Below are 17933 nucleotides of genomic sequence, written 5' to 3' on the forward strand. Positions count from 1 at the left end.
GCACTAAAGAACTTGTGAAAAATGTCAAAAATCTGAAATAATCTTGTAGACAAATTATATGCGAGATACATGATTTATTTTAGATGAAAAACTTAATAGTATTAGAATGAGATGACAAATTAATAATTTTAGAAAGTTAATATGATAAATCACTTAAAATTTTAGTTCATGTTACGAATAGAAAACATGTGTATAAGTTCTAGTTCATATAACATTTCAAAATATTTATCATAAATTAATCATACCATAAAGGGGTCGACCCGTTTTAAACTTTAAAACATAAGCGACCCAGAAACTATCCCAACGTTCTACCAAAAACCCTGTAAAAAAGAGGTTTTAGCTCCTTCCGCCTCCGACTGTCGTGGGTATAGATCGGAGCTCCAGTGACTGCGCGGTTATGGAGAAACCGTTGGTGGCGCTTGATAAAGGCACCATCTGCTCGTCGTGGAACTACTCCGGCCAGAGATTAGCCAGTGGTTCCGGCGACGGAACCCTCGCCATCTTCGACTCACGTGACCCTTGTTCTTCGTCCTTCTCCTGCACCTCAAAATCCAAGGTCCCTAACTCCCTCCTTTTTTGAATTGACTTCTCATTTCAGGAATTGGCCGATTAATTTTTAATTTTCTCCTGTTGGAATTTGCAATTCCGCTTGAAAAGGTTGCGGTTTTTTTTTTTTTCCTGAAATGTTGTGATGGTTTTTGCTTTAGGTGCACGAGGCTGCTGGAGTTGTGAAAATTGCTTGGGTTCCACCGGAATTCGGCGATGCAGTGGCGTGTGTATGTGCAGATGGGACTTTATCATTGTGGGAGGAAGTTGCTGAAGGTATTTTCATTGAATTTATAATCTTTTCTAACTGAAGCAGTTTAATATAGTAATGGAACAGTGAGGATAGTGATTTTTATAATAAGTTTGAGGCGCATTGTGTTTCCCGATGCATATTGAATCACCCATTACCAAGAATTGGGTGTAGGAATTTTACCGAGCATCATATCTAATGAAAGTTTAGGGTTTGTTATTATCTAGATGCACAACCTCTTCAATGGAAGCTGTGCACAAGCTTTAATAGCGGTTCAGCTCAACTGCTAGATACCCAATTTGGAGTCTCACCGGCAGGTTTAAAAATGGTTAGCTTTTGTTGCTGCAACTAATTTTCTTTAATTTTGGCACTGTGGTACAGTTTCTGAAATCAAGTTTGTAAGTGAAAATTTATGCTTGGGATTACTGATTTTTTTTTTTTCCTTCGTTTCATCTAATACGATTTAGGTTCTCGTTTATGTTCTATTTGCACCCCGTGCAACATGCTCAATGGACACTCTGTGAGAGTGAAATGTGACAAACTTTAATTTGTTTCGTTTTTATAGGTTACTGCGTATTCAGATGCCCGTGTCAAGGTCTATGAGCTACTGGATCCTTTGGAACTGAAGAATTGGCAGCTTCAGGTGGATCATTTGATCTGGTTCAATCTGATAATGTTACTTAGACCATGTAGTTTTGTTATAATGTTATAATGCAGCTCAAATTGATGCAGAATTTTCTGATTGTGATTATTTTTGCACAAACCCGAAATATTATATGTAAGTTCTAGTTGTATAGAATGATGCATTGCTCTCATGAATGTATAAGGGAAGACAGACAATTTCTTCCCCCAATCCTTAACCTGTTTTTATGAATGAGAATGGACCATGAGCTTCTGTTTCTGTTGCTCTTTCTGTCTTATTTTTGGGGCTTTTTCTTTTGTGTGCTTTTCTTGAAATGGTTACACCCTTTTACTTTTAAAGATTTCTTCCTCCTGTTGAAAATGATTCCTTAAAGAATTTTATAGTCTGCAACTACTCTCTGACCTTTTCTCATGTCTTTTGTCCAGGCTGAATTTCAGAATGTTATTGATTCGGTGTCTACAGTTGGCCATGCCATATGCTTATCTGCATCTATATCTTGGAATCCACAAAGAGGAGAAAGCCAGGAATCAAGTTTTGTTTTGGGTTTCAATTCAAACACACCACAACTTAATTCCGCCAAGGTATGATAAAATCTTCTTTGTCCTGCTTCCTACTTAATTATCATTCATTTGATTACATCCGCAGGCCACATAAATGTTGTGGGTGTTGCTTGGCTCCTTCACTACACGACTCTATTTTCTTTGTCTTTTACAGTTATGGTAACATTTGGAGGTCCAAAGCCTAGGTTAACTTGACAAAAGTGATATTGTACAAAATTTTATGATTGTACTTTACAGGTATGGGAATTTGATCAGGCTCATCAAAGATGGCTCCCAGTTGCAGAGTTGGCTTCGCCTGGTGACAATGGTGATCAGGTCTATGCAGTTGCATGGGCACCAAACATTGGAAGGTAGGGAATTGTCTCATTGCTCATCCACGCACTGTTGGGTAATGATTAGGAATTGGAGCTTTTCTGGTATATGTCTTCATAAATTGGGAAAAAATGGCCTTGTTCTATTTTACGACAGAGAGATAAATTGGATAAATTTTAGGGAACTTTAACGAAAAACTCTTGGTACTGTTCACTTTAACGAAAAATCACATTTTTATACTAAAAAGTCAATTTTGGTACTATTCACTTTACCTTTTATTTTGTCTTTATTGTTAAAACTTAAAGTTTTCAAGTTCTTTTCATTAGTTTTCCTTAAATTTTATTCAGGCCATATGAGGTAATCGCAGTTGCCACTGACAAGGGAATATCAATATGGCATCTTGGGTTAAACCCTGACTTGGATGGAAGGCTCTCATTGGAGAAGATTGCACAACTTTCAGGTCACAAAGGCGAGGTATGAATAAAACTATCGAAAAAGTTATCAATCAATGAATTTGGAACGCAAAGTGATATTGTGTATGTAGGGGAGGGGGTATATAATTGTACGGGCTTAAGAGGGCAAGTTGTGTTTTCCCTCAGAGAGCAAGGCTATGAACATTCCTAATTGATTGATTTCTTCATGTTGTGATCAGGTCTGGCAGATGGAATGGGACATGAGTGGAATGACGTTGGCAACCACCGGAAATGATGGGGCTGTACGGTTGTGGCAGTCTAGTTTGAACGGAGTTTGGCATGAAGAGGCTGCTTTTGAACCCACTTGGTAGTCCCTCTGGTTTTGCATGTTACCGAGCCAAGTAACTGTTTGAGACATCATTGATTGTAGCTATACATTTTGGTTCAGATTATTCAGAATTGAAATTCGATGTGGGAATCATTTTCGCTTCGGGCTGCCCCTTTTATATGGCTGCTTGTTTCTTTAGAAACGTAAAAGCGAAACAAATTGGAACTACGGTTTAGTGGTCATGTTTGGTCTCAAAAGAAAGTGTTGCTGGGTAATAACACATGAACAAGGCGGTGTGACGTTGGTATTGTTTTCTGAACAATCGTACTTAGGTTATGAAATTATGTGACTGGTTTCAAAACAAAGCTCCATCGGTCGTAGTTTTTGTCTTGTCACGAGAACTTGCATGGTTTTATTGCCACGTGGCGTTCTGGTCCATGATTTGCTATGCTGGCCATGAGAATCAAGTGTTGACAAGTTGCATTGGGTGGGAGACATTCGATTCAAGCACAACTTATCCATATTAAGAGGGGCAACAAATCGTGCCCACATATGTATTCCTTCTTTTGGTCCTTCGGCGAATCTGAAATAAATTCATTAACTATTTAATGACGAAATTATTATTAATATTGTTAACATTAATTGCCTTATCATGATCAACTTCAAAAATATTGTTAATATTGTTATGTTTTTTATTATTGGACGTGGTTATTTAATGACGAAATTAGTATTTATTAAATTATAGTGCATTAATTGGAAGAATATAATTTTTTGTTTTTGATGAAGATGGATATAGTTATTGACCGATGGAAAATCCGTTACCCGGTAGGTATGATTATGGATAATCTCCTATGGTTAATTTACGGTTATGAATCTGATGAATTTTCATGGTTATGAGGATGAATATAGCATTTGTGTCCCTAAACTGAACTGTTACCATCCCGAGTTGGTTATAAGGAGGGCAACAAATCCTGCTCACATGTTTATTAGACGATAACTTCTGCTCTTATCTTTGTGTGGAACAAAATCATGGAGAACAAAAACTCTAGAGTTTGTGTTACAGGTGCTTCTGGATTCATTGCCTCTTCACTCGTTAACAAGCTCCTACAGCAGGGCCACACAGTCCACGCCACCCTCAGGAACTTGGGTCTCTCTCTCTCTCTCTCTCTCTCTCTCTCTCTCTCTCTCTCTCTCTCTCTCTCTGTGATGCAACCCTCTTATGGTTACTCCGTATGTTACAGATGATGAGTCGAAAGTTGGGCTTCTCAAGTCCCTTCCTAATGCGGACACCAAATTGTTGCTGTTCCAAGCTGACCTATATGACCCTCAAGGGTTTGAGCCTGCCATTGAAGGGTGTGAGTTTGTTTTCCACGTTGCCACTCCGATGCAGCATAACAACCTAAGCACTCAGGTCAGACACTAGTGCTGTTTTAGGTAGATAGCAAATAGGATTGAACTATTTCGTCCAATCCATTCTAGTCTCATCATGAACAATAATTCGATTCAATCCTGCGCAACAAACGAAGGGTTAGTTATAATTTGAGGATTTTGATTATGCAGTACAAGAACACAGATGAAGCTGCTGTTGCTGGGGTGAGAATCATTGCTGATTCCTGCATTCGTTCGCAGACCGTCAAGCGACTCATCTACACTGCAAGCATACTAGCTGCGTCGCCTCGGACAGAAGATGGGGCTGGATTCAAACCCTACGTTGATGAATCATGTTGGACACCCCTTGATGTCTCATTTCCTCATGGCACTGATTTCTTAATGGTACCTCTTCTACTTGTTCTTATATTATTCGTTCTACGATATATCAATTTCGCTACAATAATTAACATCGAATAATTACATTTGAACTTTAATCTGGAAATGTGCTATAGGGGTATATCGTATCAAAGACATTAGCAGAGAAAGCAGTGCTGAACTATAACGACATTGATGGTGGTAAATTAGAAGCAGTAACTCTTCCTTGTGGCCTAGTAGGAGGAGAAACTCTTCTCCCAAATTTGCCTCCAAGTGTGGGAGTAGTTATATCACAACTTACCGGGGACTTGAACGGTTACAATGCATTAAAATTCATGCAAGAAGTTATCGGTTCTGTTCCTCTTGTACACATTGAAGATGTTTGCCGAGCACATATCTTCTGCATGGAACAACCATCGATGAGAGGTAGATTCTGCTGTGCAGTTGCCAGTCCGAGTATCAAAGAAATCGCTGCCTGCTTCCAAGAAAACTACCCGGAATACAAGATAGCAAAAGAGTAAGGATCCAACTTAACTTTAATCGTTCTGAAACTTCTCCCTACTTTTGAACATTGAACGCCACGAATATTATCCATTTTCATTCACGACTGAATTTATTTCAGATTCGCCGAAGGACCAGAAGAAGGAATCAAATGCGACTTTACTAAGCTGGTGAAGAACGGTTTTGAGTACAAGTATGGTATGAAGAACATACTTGATGACAGTGTTGCAAGCGGAAGGAGGTTATCAAAGAGCTCTCTTTCTCAACTGATTTAATTTTCAGACTGCAGAAACAAAACCATCATATTACAAACACTGGTGTAATCGTGTTTTCGTTTTTAGGCTCCGCATATTCTAGTATTGTGAGAGATCCTCACTTATTGAATAAACAAAATCTTGCATACTCATAAGCATAACTATTTCAGAATTGTATGTGTTAAGACAAATTCATTCAGTCTAGTGTAAATTTAAAAAACAATTCAATCCACCTCACCCGTTTTCTCGGTTTTTCATACATTGAATGAGAAGATTCTCTTTCAAAAATATATTTGCCTTTTGCAGCTGCAAAAGTGTAAAAAAACACACTGATTACTACAAGCAGAAGAAGCAAGCAAATTTTGGAGACGAAACACTTTGGTTTCCCGTGGTTGGAGTAAAGGTTCGGTTTCGAGGTCTTTTAATGGTGAAGAACACAAAGTTAAGGGACTATAAATAACCAGTTTGAAACAAGATTCTCAACCAAGAAGAACTCAGTGAAGACACAACTACACGACACTGGTTTACTGACCTTAACCTACTCCCTGTGTTTTAAGGACAGTCCGTACAGAAATGTGAAAGGCTGCCATAAAGACGCTTTTATTTCTAAGTTTTGCTTCAAACTTGTTCATATAGTTTTATTTCTAAGTTTTGCATTGAAAATAAGGGTCAATGAATCCTAAAAACTAGCCACTTCGCATGCATCCTAAAAATTAAGCGAGTGGAGATAAAATAAAGCAACGTGAATCAGCCACTACTAAGGAACATGGAGTGAGATAAAGAGACATGGAGTCCAAGTTTTTTATATAAAAGGCCTAAAATCCCATTAGAACGGGGGACGAAAAATGGGAAGAAAAAGGCAAGTATCAGATCGCTTTACAGTTTCCTGCAATTATTTTGAACAAAGGCTGACTTGAGCGGCGTAATGTTTTCTTAGAGGATTGGAGGATCTAAATTATTCCACTCCAATAGAAATGTTTGTAAACATAACTCACATCAATGCATGATAACAAACAAAAAAATGAGTCTTAACGAAATAGACATGGTATCAATGCATGATAACAAACAAAAAAAGGAGTCTTAACAAAACACTCATGGTACTGTTCACTATTAACGTTAAGGACATTTTTACTCTAAAAAGTCACTCCTAGTACTATTTACTTACAACACCTTTTTGACTTTTTGATTAAAATTTAAAGTTTTCAAACCCCTTTTCATTAGTTTTCCTCCAAAAAAACCCATCATCAAGTAATCAGACCACGAACTTATGTCAATTAATTGAAACGCAAAGTCATATTAAACGCATATTTATATATACGAAAACCCAAACTCAAGTGGTACTGTTCTATAACAGTAAAATAGCGAAAATACCCTCCAAAATTTTATCTGGTTGTGCTTTATTTCAGCTTTTTCTACAGTGAAAATGCGGTTATGCCCTTCCCATTCCACCTGTCGACCATCGCTGCGTCTTCTAGCTTCTTCCCTTTGCTTTTTACTCTTTTTGCTTCTGTTGCTTTTCACTCTTTCTCCACTGATTTTCGTTCGATTGTTCTGCGTTTTGTGCTTTGGTGAGATATTTTATTAGCCTATGTTATGTGTTCTAATCAAGGATTGAATTGGGTTTCTTAGTTAAGTGAAATTGAGCTCTGTTTGCTTCCAATACGTTCTGCCAACCCACCCCCAATTCTTTCTCAACAGTTTTCCAGGAAGCATTGTCCCGGTTTTCCCGATTCGAAGAAAATTCTTCAACTGGCTTTGATTTCAAGGTAACTCTTTTCTCTCTAGAATTTCGTTTGGGATTATCTTTTTCTCTCTGTTCCGCTGAATCTCTATGGCCTCTAATTGAATCTTTTATGATATGGGTGTTCTAAAGCAGCTGTCATCTTTGCATACAACTTCCTTGCTGCTACGTTGGGGCGACAATCTAAAGTGAAAGGCCTCAAATTTACAACTAATACAAATAACAAGTATTGCTTATTGCATTTTATCTTCGAGCTTAATCCATCATTTGATATGTAGTACTAACTCAGTTGTTCATCAATTTGTTTCACTTTTAGATTTTATTATGGTAAGTAATTCCTCTATTTCGAGTATTATGTATCTATTCTTGATTTCCACTGAATGCATATATTTGTGTTAAAGTATTAATTTTCAGTTTTTTACAGTTTCGTAATGCATTCTTTTGTCGTGTCATTAATGATCATATGTTTGCTAAGCATGATCATGTGCAATAAAATGCATCTGGTGACTTCATTAATCCTCTATCTAACATTTGTATTAGTTGATTGAGAATTAGAGTTACGCGATTTCCCAATAATGCATTGAATCGAAGGTTTTTCTTGCAATTTTTGGTTTTCTGTAATGATAGTTGCAATAGACTTGGATTGTATTTTTGCTAAATACTATGATATGCTAGCTGGGGAACTTCGATTAGTATGCTAAATTCTTAAAATTGGGACGTCTTGATGTTTACAGATGGTTCTTCCATCATCATCAACTATATCAATTCTGCACCAAGTCCCAGAAGGTCATGTTGGGGTATATTGGAGAGGATGCGCTCTTCTGAAGACAATTACAGATCCAGGTGATGTGCATTGAGAAGTTGATTGCATAGGGCCTTAACCTTGCCTACTTCTCATTATTTCAAATTTTAGGTTTTCATCTCAAGCTGCCTCTGGTCACCCATTTTGAACCCATTCAAGTGACCCTGCAGACTGATCAGGTAACTTTGGCAATCCATGTTTGGAAGATTGAGGATTTTGTCTTTCCATTCATTATAGTTTTGAAAGCTTCTGTTAGCAACATTGTAGGTAAGGGATATTCCATGTGGTACAAAGGGTGTGTCATGATCAATTTTGAGAAGATTGAGTTAAGGCTGTACGATATTATTGTTTAGTATTTGTATATTAGTTTCACTTAGTTGAAGGTCTTGAAAAACTCCATTTAATAAATCCAGAATGTGTAATCCTTTAGGAGTTGTTTGATAATCATTTGGTTTTTAGTTCCAAGTTTTTGTTTAGATTTATTTTTGGGCATTTACGATAACTTTACTTTAGTATATGTAGATTTAATATTACAATTTAGTATAAATTTATATATTATCTTCTTCTTAGGTTCTTCAAGCATTTAGCTTCCTAGAATATCATTTTTGAAAAAAAGCTGGAGTAATGCATTTTATAATATGGCCTAACTTCCTTTTCATTGAAGTGGGATTTTTGAGAGGGACTGGTGGATCTCTGAAAAGGAACTTGGTGGAAATTCCTTATTACACTGTTCTATCTCAGACGTTGTGAATTATATGCAGGTATGGATGTTGTCTTAGCTAGATCGTTGTTTTAAACAACCGACTCATTTTTTGCTATTACTTTTCAGATTTTACTTATGTAGATACTCTCTCTTCATTTTTCAGATGGTTGACAAATTGGATGATGAAACCATGACAATAGAACTTGGTCCACCTGATTCTAAAGAGGCCCTATAAGGTAATATGCTCTACCTCAATTTTACAGAGCTCTTACATTACTTTTTTCTTGCTCCCTTCTAACTCTTGACATGATTTTAGGATGTTGAAAGAGTCTTCTTCCGAGTACATGTCGAGGGTCAACTAAAGGTTAACATATTTGTATATTTATTATTAGCTAACTCTTAATTATGATGTCATTAAAAAAAATGTCAAGGATAAGTTGAAGGGTTTGAAAGAAACTAAAGTGGAATTAATTGGAACCGAACCATTTACTAGAAATCAATATATTTTTAGGTGTATTCGGAATACATAGTAGTATAATAGGTGTTATATGTGGTTTATATTTTCTATACTTTTTCTTATAATCTCTTATGCATTGGTCTAATTACTTTCTTGAATTCGATCTGTTTTGTAGAAACTTGGTTGCAAGACAAGTTGGAAATGCACAAAAGTTTGATCGCATCCTATAGAATTGCCAGATAAGGTCATCTCCATTTCATGCAAAATCAGACTTCTTTATGCACACAAAAACACTAGGTAAACACTCATTATCCTTATTTTGTTCATGATATAATTCTACTGTCTATAAATTTATTTCAATTTTTTTTCCCTTGCCTGGGATGCTTGCTTAATGACCAACATAGCAGAGGACAACTTTTAGTGTTGCAATAAACAACATTTTTAATAAACGAAATAGGTTTCTCTTTTGATATTTAAATTTGTTTCATTCATGATGAGGTTGTATATAATTTGCATTGGCATTGGTAACTCAGTTTTTGACTCAAACATTGTTTATGAAGATTGAAATTGCATAATCATTTATATAGTTTTCAATCTCGCAACAACACGCGGGTACAAATTCTAGTCAAGTTCTAAACTTGTAATTTCCTACAATTGAGAGCTTCTTATCACCAAGACAAAGGCCAAGACTTTCCCCAAAAAAGGCCAGCAAAAGTACTTCTGATTACTTTAAAGTTTTTCTCTTCCGAAGTTGTCAGACAACGGGAAACACACCACCCAAAAAAAGACAAGTTAGCAACTTACCAGTACCTTATAGTAACCCATCAACTTTGAAAGTTTTAAAACACACAATTCATATCAAGGGAATATCAATATGGCATCTTGGGTTAAACCCTGACTCGGATGGAAGGCTCTCATTGGAGAAGATTGCACTACTTTCGGGTCACAAAGCCGAGGTATGAATAAAACTATCGAAAATGTTTTCAATCAATTAGTTTGGAATGCAAATTGATATTGTGTATGTTGGGGGTATACAACTGTAGAGGCTTAAGAAGGCAAGTTGTGTTTTCCCTCAGAGCAAAAGGCTATGAACATTGAACTCCACCTCCCACCCTCTCTCTCTCTCTCTCTCTCTCTCTCTCTCTGTGATGCAACCCTCTTATGGTTACTCCGTATGTTACAGATGATGCGTCAAAAGTTGGGGTTCTCAAGTCCCTTCCTAATGCGAACACCAAATTGTTGCTGTTCCAAGCTGACCTATATGACCCTCAAGAGTCTGAGCCTGCCATTGAAGGCTGTGAGTTTGTTTTCCATGTTGCCACTCCGATGCAGCATAACAACCCAAGCTCTCAGGTCAGACACTCATGCTGTTTTAGGTAGATAGCAAATAGGATTGGACTATTTTGTCCAATCCATTCTAGTCTCATCATGAACAATAGTTTGATTCAATCGTGCGCGACAAACAAAGGGATAGTAATAATTTGAGGATTTTGATTATGCAGTACAAGGACACAGGTGAAGCTGCTGTTGCTGGGGTGAGAATCATTGCTGAGTCCTGCATTCGTTCGCAGACCGTCAAGCGACTCATCTACACTGCAAGCATACTAGCTGCGTCGCCTCAGACAGAAGATGGGGCTAGATTCAAACCCTACTTTGATGAATCATGTTGGACACCCCTTGATGTCTTATTTCCTCATGGCACTGATTTCACAATGGTACCTCTTCTACTTGCTCTTACGTTATTTGTTCTACGATATATGAATTCGCTACAATAATGAGCATCGAATAATTACGTTTGATCTTTAATCTGGAAATGTGTTATAGGGGTATATCGTATCAAAGACATTAGCAGAGAAAGCAGTGTTGACGGTGGTAAATTATAAGCGGTAACTCTTCCTTGTGGCCTAGTAGGAGGAGAAACTCTTCTCCCAAGTTCGCCTCTAAGTGTGGGAGTAGTTATATCACAACTGACCGGGGACTTGTGTAAAGATATATTAGTTGTTCCAGATGATGAGTGTACGTAGATTAGGTTGCTAAGTGGTTAAGTTTGTTATATGATAGTTAGCTTACTTAGTGACTGATGAAATCTTGTCTATATATATATGAGTAACTGCTGTAAGTATTAAGGAAGTCAATATACAAGATACAATTATTTCTCTCTAAAACTGTTATTCTTTCGAGTGTCTCTCTCTCTCTATCAAGAACTCATATGAACATCAAGCATTCTTCTGCATTCTTCTGCAATTTGATAACTTGAACAGTTACAATGCATTAAAATTCACGCAAGAAGTTATCGGTTTTGTTCCTCCTGTACACATTGAAGATGTTTGCCGAGCACATATCCAACTTTTAACTTTAATTATTCTGGAAGTTCTCCCTCCTTTTGAACATTGAACTCCATGAATATTATCCATTTTCATATTCTTGATTGAATTCATTTCAGATTCGTCGAAGGATCGGAAGAAGGAATCAAATGTGACTTCAGTTAGCTGGTGAAGATCGGTTTTTGAGTATAATTATGGCATGAAGAACATACTTGATGATAGTGTAGCAAGTGGAAGGAGGTTATGTTAGAATATGAGCATGAGTATGAATCTGTGGATTAAGTTATTTGATTCAAGTTTGGATAAGAAGTCTTATTGAGAATGGATTTGTAATCCATGTTATGCTGAAACACTATGTTGGTTGTCTATAAGGATTCTAATAGGGGAATCCTTATGGGATTTGTTGATGATTATGTTGTGTATATATAGTGGCCCCTGCTCTCACAGTTTATACGCTTTATCATTGAACTAAGACCTATTATTAGTTAGAGCAAACCGATTACTAGAGAGAGGAGAAGGTGCACTGCAACCTTACAGTGAAACTTGGAAGTGGTTGCTTCTTCGAGTTCATCTGCAGGTATGATATTCTCCGTACATTAGTTTAATGAACATCAGTTTGTGTTTTGATCACAATAATTCATATTACTTGTTCTTGGTTTATGTTTCGTCTAACATGTGGTATCAGAGCCTTAATCACAAGTTTATGAATTCTGCTATTAAAATCAATGGGTTCTGCAACTTAAATAAATTTGCCTTATGTTTCAACCTAGAAGAATCGAACTCGAGTTCCGGTATGTGGTTTTTATGAATAACGACAAAACGTGTTAATAAAATATTACCGTTAAAACTTTTCCAAAAGTTTTTCTTTTCCGTTGGACTTCATGCAAAATCATTGGTCTGGGTTCTCTTCCAAGAAAAATCCAAACTAATTAGAACTGCCAGTTAGGAATTCTTAAGCAATGGATGACCAATCACATATAAGGCTATAATTTTCCAATATCTTGGAAAGTCATGATCTTCTGATTTTGATGATCGTTTTATTTTGATATTACATCATTATGCATGAGACATCTATTGGTTATCTATTGTTGCATATTTCTTCGCTGAATCTGCAGGATCTGCAATATCATTAAGGACTATGAACTTAGCCAATATTCTCATTCTCATTGGGGGAAGCAACTACAAGAAGTGGAGATGAGAGATTGGACTGTTGTTGACACTTAATTAGTTTGATGTTGCATTGGATACTCCCAAACCAATTCTGACTGATCAATGTACACGGGCTGAGAAAGCAGATGCAGAGAGATGGGCCAGAGCCAACAAAGTGGCACTTTCTATCCTTGAAAGTGCCATGACCGATACTATTCGAGGTGGAATAAAGAAGCATGAATTAGCAGTTGATTATTTGAATGCAATTGAGAAAAAGTCCAAGGAGTCTCAAAAGGTGGAAATTAGTCAATACTGTTGAGAATCAATGTCATTTGTAGGTGAAGTAAGTGTGTGAGGTTGGTGAAGTAAGTGGAGGTTGTAGGTGAAGTAGGTGGATGTTGTAGGTGAAGTAAGTGTGTGAGGTTGGTGAAGTAAGTGGAGGTTGTAGGTGAAGTAGGTGGATGTTGTAGGTGAAGTAAGTGTGTGGTGTATCTTTCATTTGGTTTGCTATAAATACCCAAGTCCCCAAGCATTGTATATCATCCAAGGAAAAACAAAGCCTAGAGCTAAATAAGAAAAGCTTTGCTAATTAGTTTGTTTTGTGAGTTTTCTTTAAGAGTGTACTCTATTTTCTTCTTCTTGGGATCATTAGAGTTATCTTGGATACTCTTCTTATTCAACAAATACATGGCAATGCTCACCACATACAAGATTGAAGGCACTGGTTTTATAAAAGATCATATCATGACAATGACCGATGCTGCTGAAAAGTTGAATACACTGGATGTCAATATTGGTGAAAAGCAACTGGTATTCATGATCTTCCAGGCTCTCCATAGCAAGTACTCTCAGTTGAAGGTGTTATAATACACAAGACAAGAGTTGGGATATAGATGAGCTCATCGCACAATGTGTTCAAGAGGAGACTCGGCAACAACAAGAAAGAGGCAAGGATGTTGAGACTGTGAATTTTGTGCAAGGAGGAAAAGGGAAGAAATTCAACAATGCTAGAAATAATTCAAGATTATCTGAGAGCTAATGGCAAAGAGGTAGTTAATGTCTGTGAAAAGTCTTTCGATCAGTGGGAGTAGTTTGTTATTCTATTTTATAAAAAGCAATTGCTGCATTAAAGACGGTTGCAAAATAAAGTTTGAGAAGTGCTGCTTCTGTGAAGTTCGAAGAGTTGGTGTGGCAATAATGTTCTTCTCTAAAGTTAAGTTTATGTTTAGCTAGTTTAATTATCAATTAGTATAATTGTTAGCTAGGTTTATTGCATTCAGAGATTCAATTTTTGTAATTGATTGGTCTGATATATATATATATATATATATATATATATATATGTGTTTTGGATTTAGTTTGATGCTTTGAGAATCTTTGTGATTTGACTTGAGCAGTTGGTTGAATTCATATATTGGTAATTCATTATATTGGAATGAATTAGTAGTTGATAGTTTTACTTAATTGTTTCGAATTGAGTTGGAAAATAGTGGGAGTAGACAATTTTAAGGTCTACTTGTATCAGTTTGGTCATAATGTTATAAGTGCAAATTGAACATATGTGATTTGAAGTTAGCATTTACATAATGGTTGTAATTTGGTCCTATGTTTTGAAATGCACGGGTAGATTGTTTATGATGAAACTCAAAAGACTTAGTGATCACCCTGTTGTAAACTTGATAGAACTAATTTACTTTTTCATACTTGCTCAAGTGGAAGAATGTTAGAATAGGAGCATGAGTATGAATACGTGGATTAAGTTATTTGATTCAAGTTTGGATACGAAGTCATATTGAGAATGGACTTGTAATCCATGCTATGCTGAAAGACTATGTTGGTTGTCTATAAGGATTCTAATAGGGGAATCCTTATGGGATTTGGCGAGGATCATATTGTGTATATATAGTGGCCTCTGCTCTCATAGTTTATACGCTCTATCATTGAACTAAGACCTATTATTAGTTAGAGCAAACCGATTATTGGAGAGAGGAGATGGTGCACTGCAACCTTACAGCGAAACTTGGACGTGGCTGCTTCTTCGAGTTCATCTGCAGGTATGATCTTCTCCGTATATTAGTTTAATGAACATCAGTTTGTGTTTTGATCACAGTAATTCATATTACTTGTTCTTGGTTTGTGTTTCGTCTAACAGGTTATCAAAGAACTCTCTCTCTCTCAACTGATTTAATTTTCTGACTGCAGAAACAAAAACATCATATTACAAACGCTGGTGTAATAATGTTTTCGTTTTTAGGCTCTACATATTCTAGTGTTGTGAGAGATCCTAATTACCGAATAAACCAAATCTTGCAGATTCATTAGCATAACTATTTCAGGATTGTATGTGTTGAGCTTAGTCCAATCTGTCCAAGCAAAAAGGATGGGATAACTTAATCTAAGACAAATTAATCTAAGACAAATTCATTCTGTCTGGTGCAAATTTGAAAAAAAGTTCAATCCCATCTCACCGTTTTTCTCGGTTTTTCATACATTGAAGGAGATCCGGTTTCGACCTTAGTCTTATTGATGCTGCATGGTTTAGAGAAGTTAAATTTGATGGATGGAAGCATTTCCACACTAGGAGGCAGCCTTGTGTATAGACTGCCATTGACATGGGAGAGCTGCGCTGCGCCCCCTGAAGAGAGCGCCTTTTATGTAGCACTTCCATCCCCTGTAGGCATATGATTCACAACGGCAATCCTCCGCGCAGAGGTTTTTGCAGTAGTGAATGGAAGTGGATTCATTATACGCGAGATCAAATCCATAGAAATCTACACGCTTAATCAGCATGAATTTCTGAGAGCATGTAAGCTTGAACTTAGGCTTGCAACCCTCGTTCGCATTCATTATTTGTAAAGAAATGCCAAAAGGAGAACCATTAGGCATTTTTACCCAAACCATAGAACCCACATGTGAAAGGCTTATCCGGTGAAGTTAGCAAGTCAGAATCGTCTTCCACTGGAAGAGAAGATCCTCTTTCAACAATATATTTGCCTTTTGCCGCTGCGAAAGTGTAAAAAGACACAGTGATGACTACAAGCATAAGAAGCAAGCAAATTTGGAGACGAAACGCTTTGGTTTCCCGTTGTTGGAGTAAAGGTTCGGTTTCCAGGTCTTTTAACGTGAATAACAGAAAGTTAAGGGACTATACATAACCAGTTTGAAACAAGGTTCTCAAGCAAGAAGAACTCAGTGAAGACACAACAACTCTTCACTGGTTGACTGACTTTAACCTACTCCCTATGTTTATAGGACAATCCGGACAGTAGTGTATAAGGGTGCCATAAAGACTAATTTATTTCAGAACCGGTCCTCAGAATTTGAGGGCCTAGGCGAGCCTTTGAAATAGGATCCTAAAGGTCTTTGACCTCTGACATTTTGTATATATATTGATATGATATGTATATAAAAAAGAATTCGCTAAATGCATGAAACAGTCTATTCTACATTAAATATCATTCGAAATTAATATCAAAAGAAAAAATATATACACATATCACTTAAATATTATACTTCTCGCAAATGTGCTAATTAAGTTTATATAATCTAATTTTTCAACGAATTCTTTTTCAATTGATGAAATAGTTTATCCATTCAATCTTTCTTGTGACATAGTTGATCGAAGATAATATTTGATGACCTTTAATTTTGAAAAACATCTTTCTGCATAGGCAACTGTAACTTGTATGGTATTAGCAACCCATGCATTCGGGAAACAACCATCCATTTGTCTCAAATATTTCAATACTTTTGTTGCCCAATTTATTTCCTTTGGTAAAATTTCTCTCAAAATTCTTAACTCTAGAAAGAAGTTTTTCACATCAATATTAGGATACTCATCATGTGAAGACCGAGAGAGAAAAGCGATAGATTTTGCGAAAACAAAAAGAGAGCAATTGGGGTTGTATCAAGAAAAAGACTGATATTTTTATTTTTAAAATTTCAATTGGATTTGAAAGAATAAAACTATAGTAACAACTTACATGTGGGTGAGGAAGAAGAAGAAAACAGTAAAATTCTTTCTTTTTTTTTGGGTTAATTACAAAAAACTACCTCAAATATGGGTCAAATGACACTTTCATACCTCATCTTTTAAAATTGACAATGTCATACCTCATCTTACGAATTTGTGTCAATGTTATACCTTCCGTTAGTTTGGCCGTTTATTTCTCAGTTAAATGCTGACGTGGCTTGATCCGGGACCCATTTTTATTAAAAAATTAATAAAAAAATTATTAAAAACAAAAAAAATCATTTAATATTATTTAAATATTAAAATAATAATAAAAAGTACATAAAAAAATTAAAAACATTAGACATCATCTTCCCTCTCCTTTCGTGCATCTCCCCCCTCTCTCTTCCCCATCATCTTCCTGCAACCCAGCAACCCAGAAAAGAAGAAGGAGAAAGAAGAAGAAGAAGAAGAGAAAAAAAAAAAAAAAAAAAAAAACCCAAACCAAACCAAACCCAGTTCATCCCCCCTCCCCCCACCACAAACTTAACCCCCTGCAACCTAGAAAGGAGGAGGAAGAAGAAGGAAACACAAAAAAAAAAAAAAAAAAAAAAAAAAACAATGGAAACCCAGTTCGTCCCTTGCAGAAGAAGAAGAAGAGGGAAGAAGAGGGAAGAAGTGGGAGGAAGAAGAAGAGAGAAGGAAAATAAAAAAATAAAAAAATAAAAAAAAACAGCAGCAAACCCGTCCCCTCCCACCCAACCCCACCCCCCCCAACCTAACCCGCAGAAGAAGAGGGAAGCAGAAGAAAGAGAAGAAGAAGAAGAAAAAAAAAAAACCCAGTTCGTCCCCCTGCAGAAGAAGAAGAAGAAGAAGAAGAAGAAGAAGAAGAGGGATAACCCGCAGAAGAAGAGGGAAGCAGAAGAAAGAGAAGAAGAAGAAAAAATAAAAAATAAAAAAATACCCAGTTCGTCCCCCTGCAGAAGAAGAAGAAGAAGAAGAAGAAGAAGAAGAAGAGGGAAGAAAAAAAAAAAAAAAACCCAGTTCGCCCCCTGCAGAAGAAGAAGAAGAAGAAGAAGAGAGAAGAAAAAGAAAGAAAAAAAAAATCGAGTTCGTCCCCTGCAGAAGAGGGAAGAAGAGAGAAGAAAAAGAAAAAAAAAAAAAAACCCACTTCGTCCCCCTGCAAAAGTAGAAGAAGAAGAAGAAGAAGAAGAAGAAGAGGGAAGAAGAAGGAAGAAGAAGAAGAGAGAAG

The 17933-nt window shown here is 36.6% G+C and overlaps 3 protein-coding genes across 8 annotated transcripts; all 3 read left to right on the forward strand.

The window, feature by feature from the left end:
* The first annotated feature begins 270 nt into the window (after window positions 1-270).
* On the forward strand, window positions 271-3214 carry LOC103943769 (protein SEH1). Its single transcript, XM_009354116.3, has 8 exons — window positions 271-556; window positions 708-822; window positions 1024-1124; window positions 1362-1439; window positions 1865-2020; window positions 2237-2349; window positions 2659-2785; window positions 2964-3214. The coding sequence occupies exons 1-8, from the start codon at window positions 398-400 to the stop codon at window positions 3093-3095; spliced, it is 981 nt and encodes a 326-aa protein (XP_009352391.2). The 5' UTR covers window positions 271-397; the 3' UTR covers window positions 3096-3214.
* A 791-nt stretch (window positions 3215-4005) lies between these two features.
* Window positions 4006-5801, forward strand: LOC103943770 (anthocyanidin reductase ((2S)-flavan-3-ol-forming)). The gene is made up of 5 exons (XM_009354117.3): window positions 4006-4199; window positions 4294-4463; window positions 4613-4825; window positions 4936-5315; window positions 5421-5801. Exons 1-5 carry the CDS (start codon window positions 4082-4084, stop codon window positions 5572-5574), a joined length of 1035 nt encoding a protein of 344 aa, XP_009352392.2. The 5' UTR covers window positions 4006-4081; the 3' UTR covers window positions 5575-5801.
* A 1214-nt stretch (window positions 5802-7015) lies between these two features.
* LOC108866997 (dihydroflavonol 4-reductase-like) lies at window positions 7016-13168 on the forward strand. Of its 6 annotated transcripts, XR_007260217.1 has the most exons (9): window positions 7026-8275; window positions 8761-8857; window positions 8963-9035; window positions 9116-9163; window positions 9432-9553; window positions 10440-10609; window positions 10759-10971; window positions 11700-12157; window positions 12696-13168. XR_007260217.1 is itself a non-coding variant. In XM_048589510.1 (8 exons), the coding sequence occupies exons 5-8, from the start codon at window positions 9535-9537 to the stop codon at window positions 12711-12713; spliced, it is 420 nt and encodes a 139-aa protein (XP_048445467.1). In that variant the 5' UTR covers window positions 7039-8275; window positions 8761-8857; window positions 8963-9035; window positions 9116-9163; window positions 9432-9534; the 3' UTR covers window positions 12714-13168. The 6 variants fall into 6 exon arrangements, 2 of the variants coding, with proteins under 2 accessions (XP_048445467.1, XP_048445466.1); XR_007260218.1 differs by lacking the exon at window positions 12696-13168 and having other exon boundaries at window positions 7016-8275; window positions 9432-10212; window positions 11700-12216; XR_007260216.1 differs by lacking the exon at window positions 12696-13168 and having other exon boundaries at window positions 7035-8275; window positions 11700-12216.
* Window positions 13169-17933: the final 4765 nt, after the last annotated feature.

The sequence above is a fragment of a genome, unplaced genomic scaffold (assembly GCF_019419815.1).
Source record: "Pyrus x bretschneideri cultivar Hongxiangsu unplaced genomic scaffold, Pyrus_bretschneideri_v1 Contig3, whole genome shotgun sequence".
Lineage (NCBI taxonomy): Eukaryota > Viridiplantae > Streptophyta > Magnoliopsida > Rosales > Rosaceae > Pyrus > Pyrus x bretschneideri.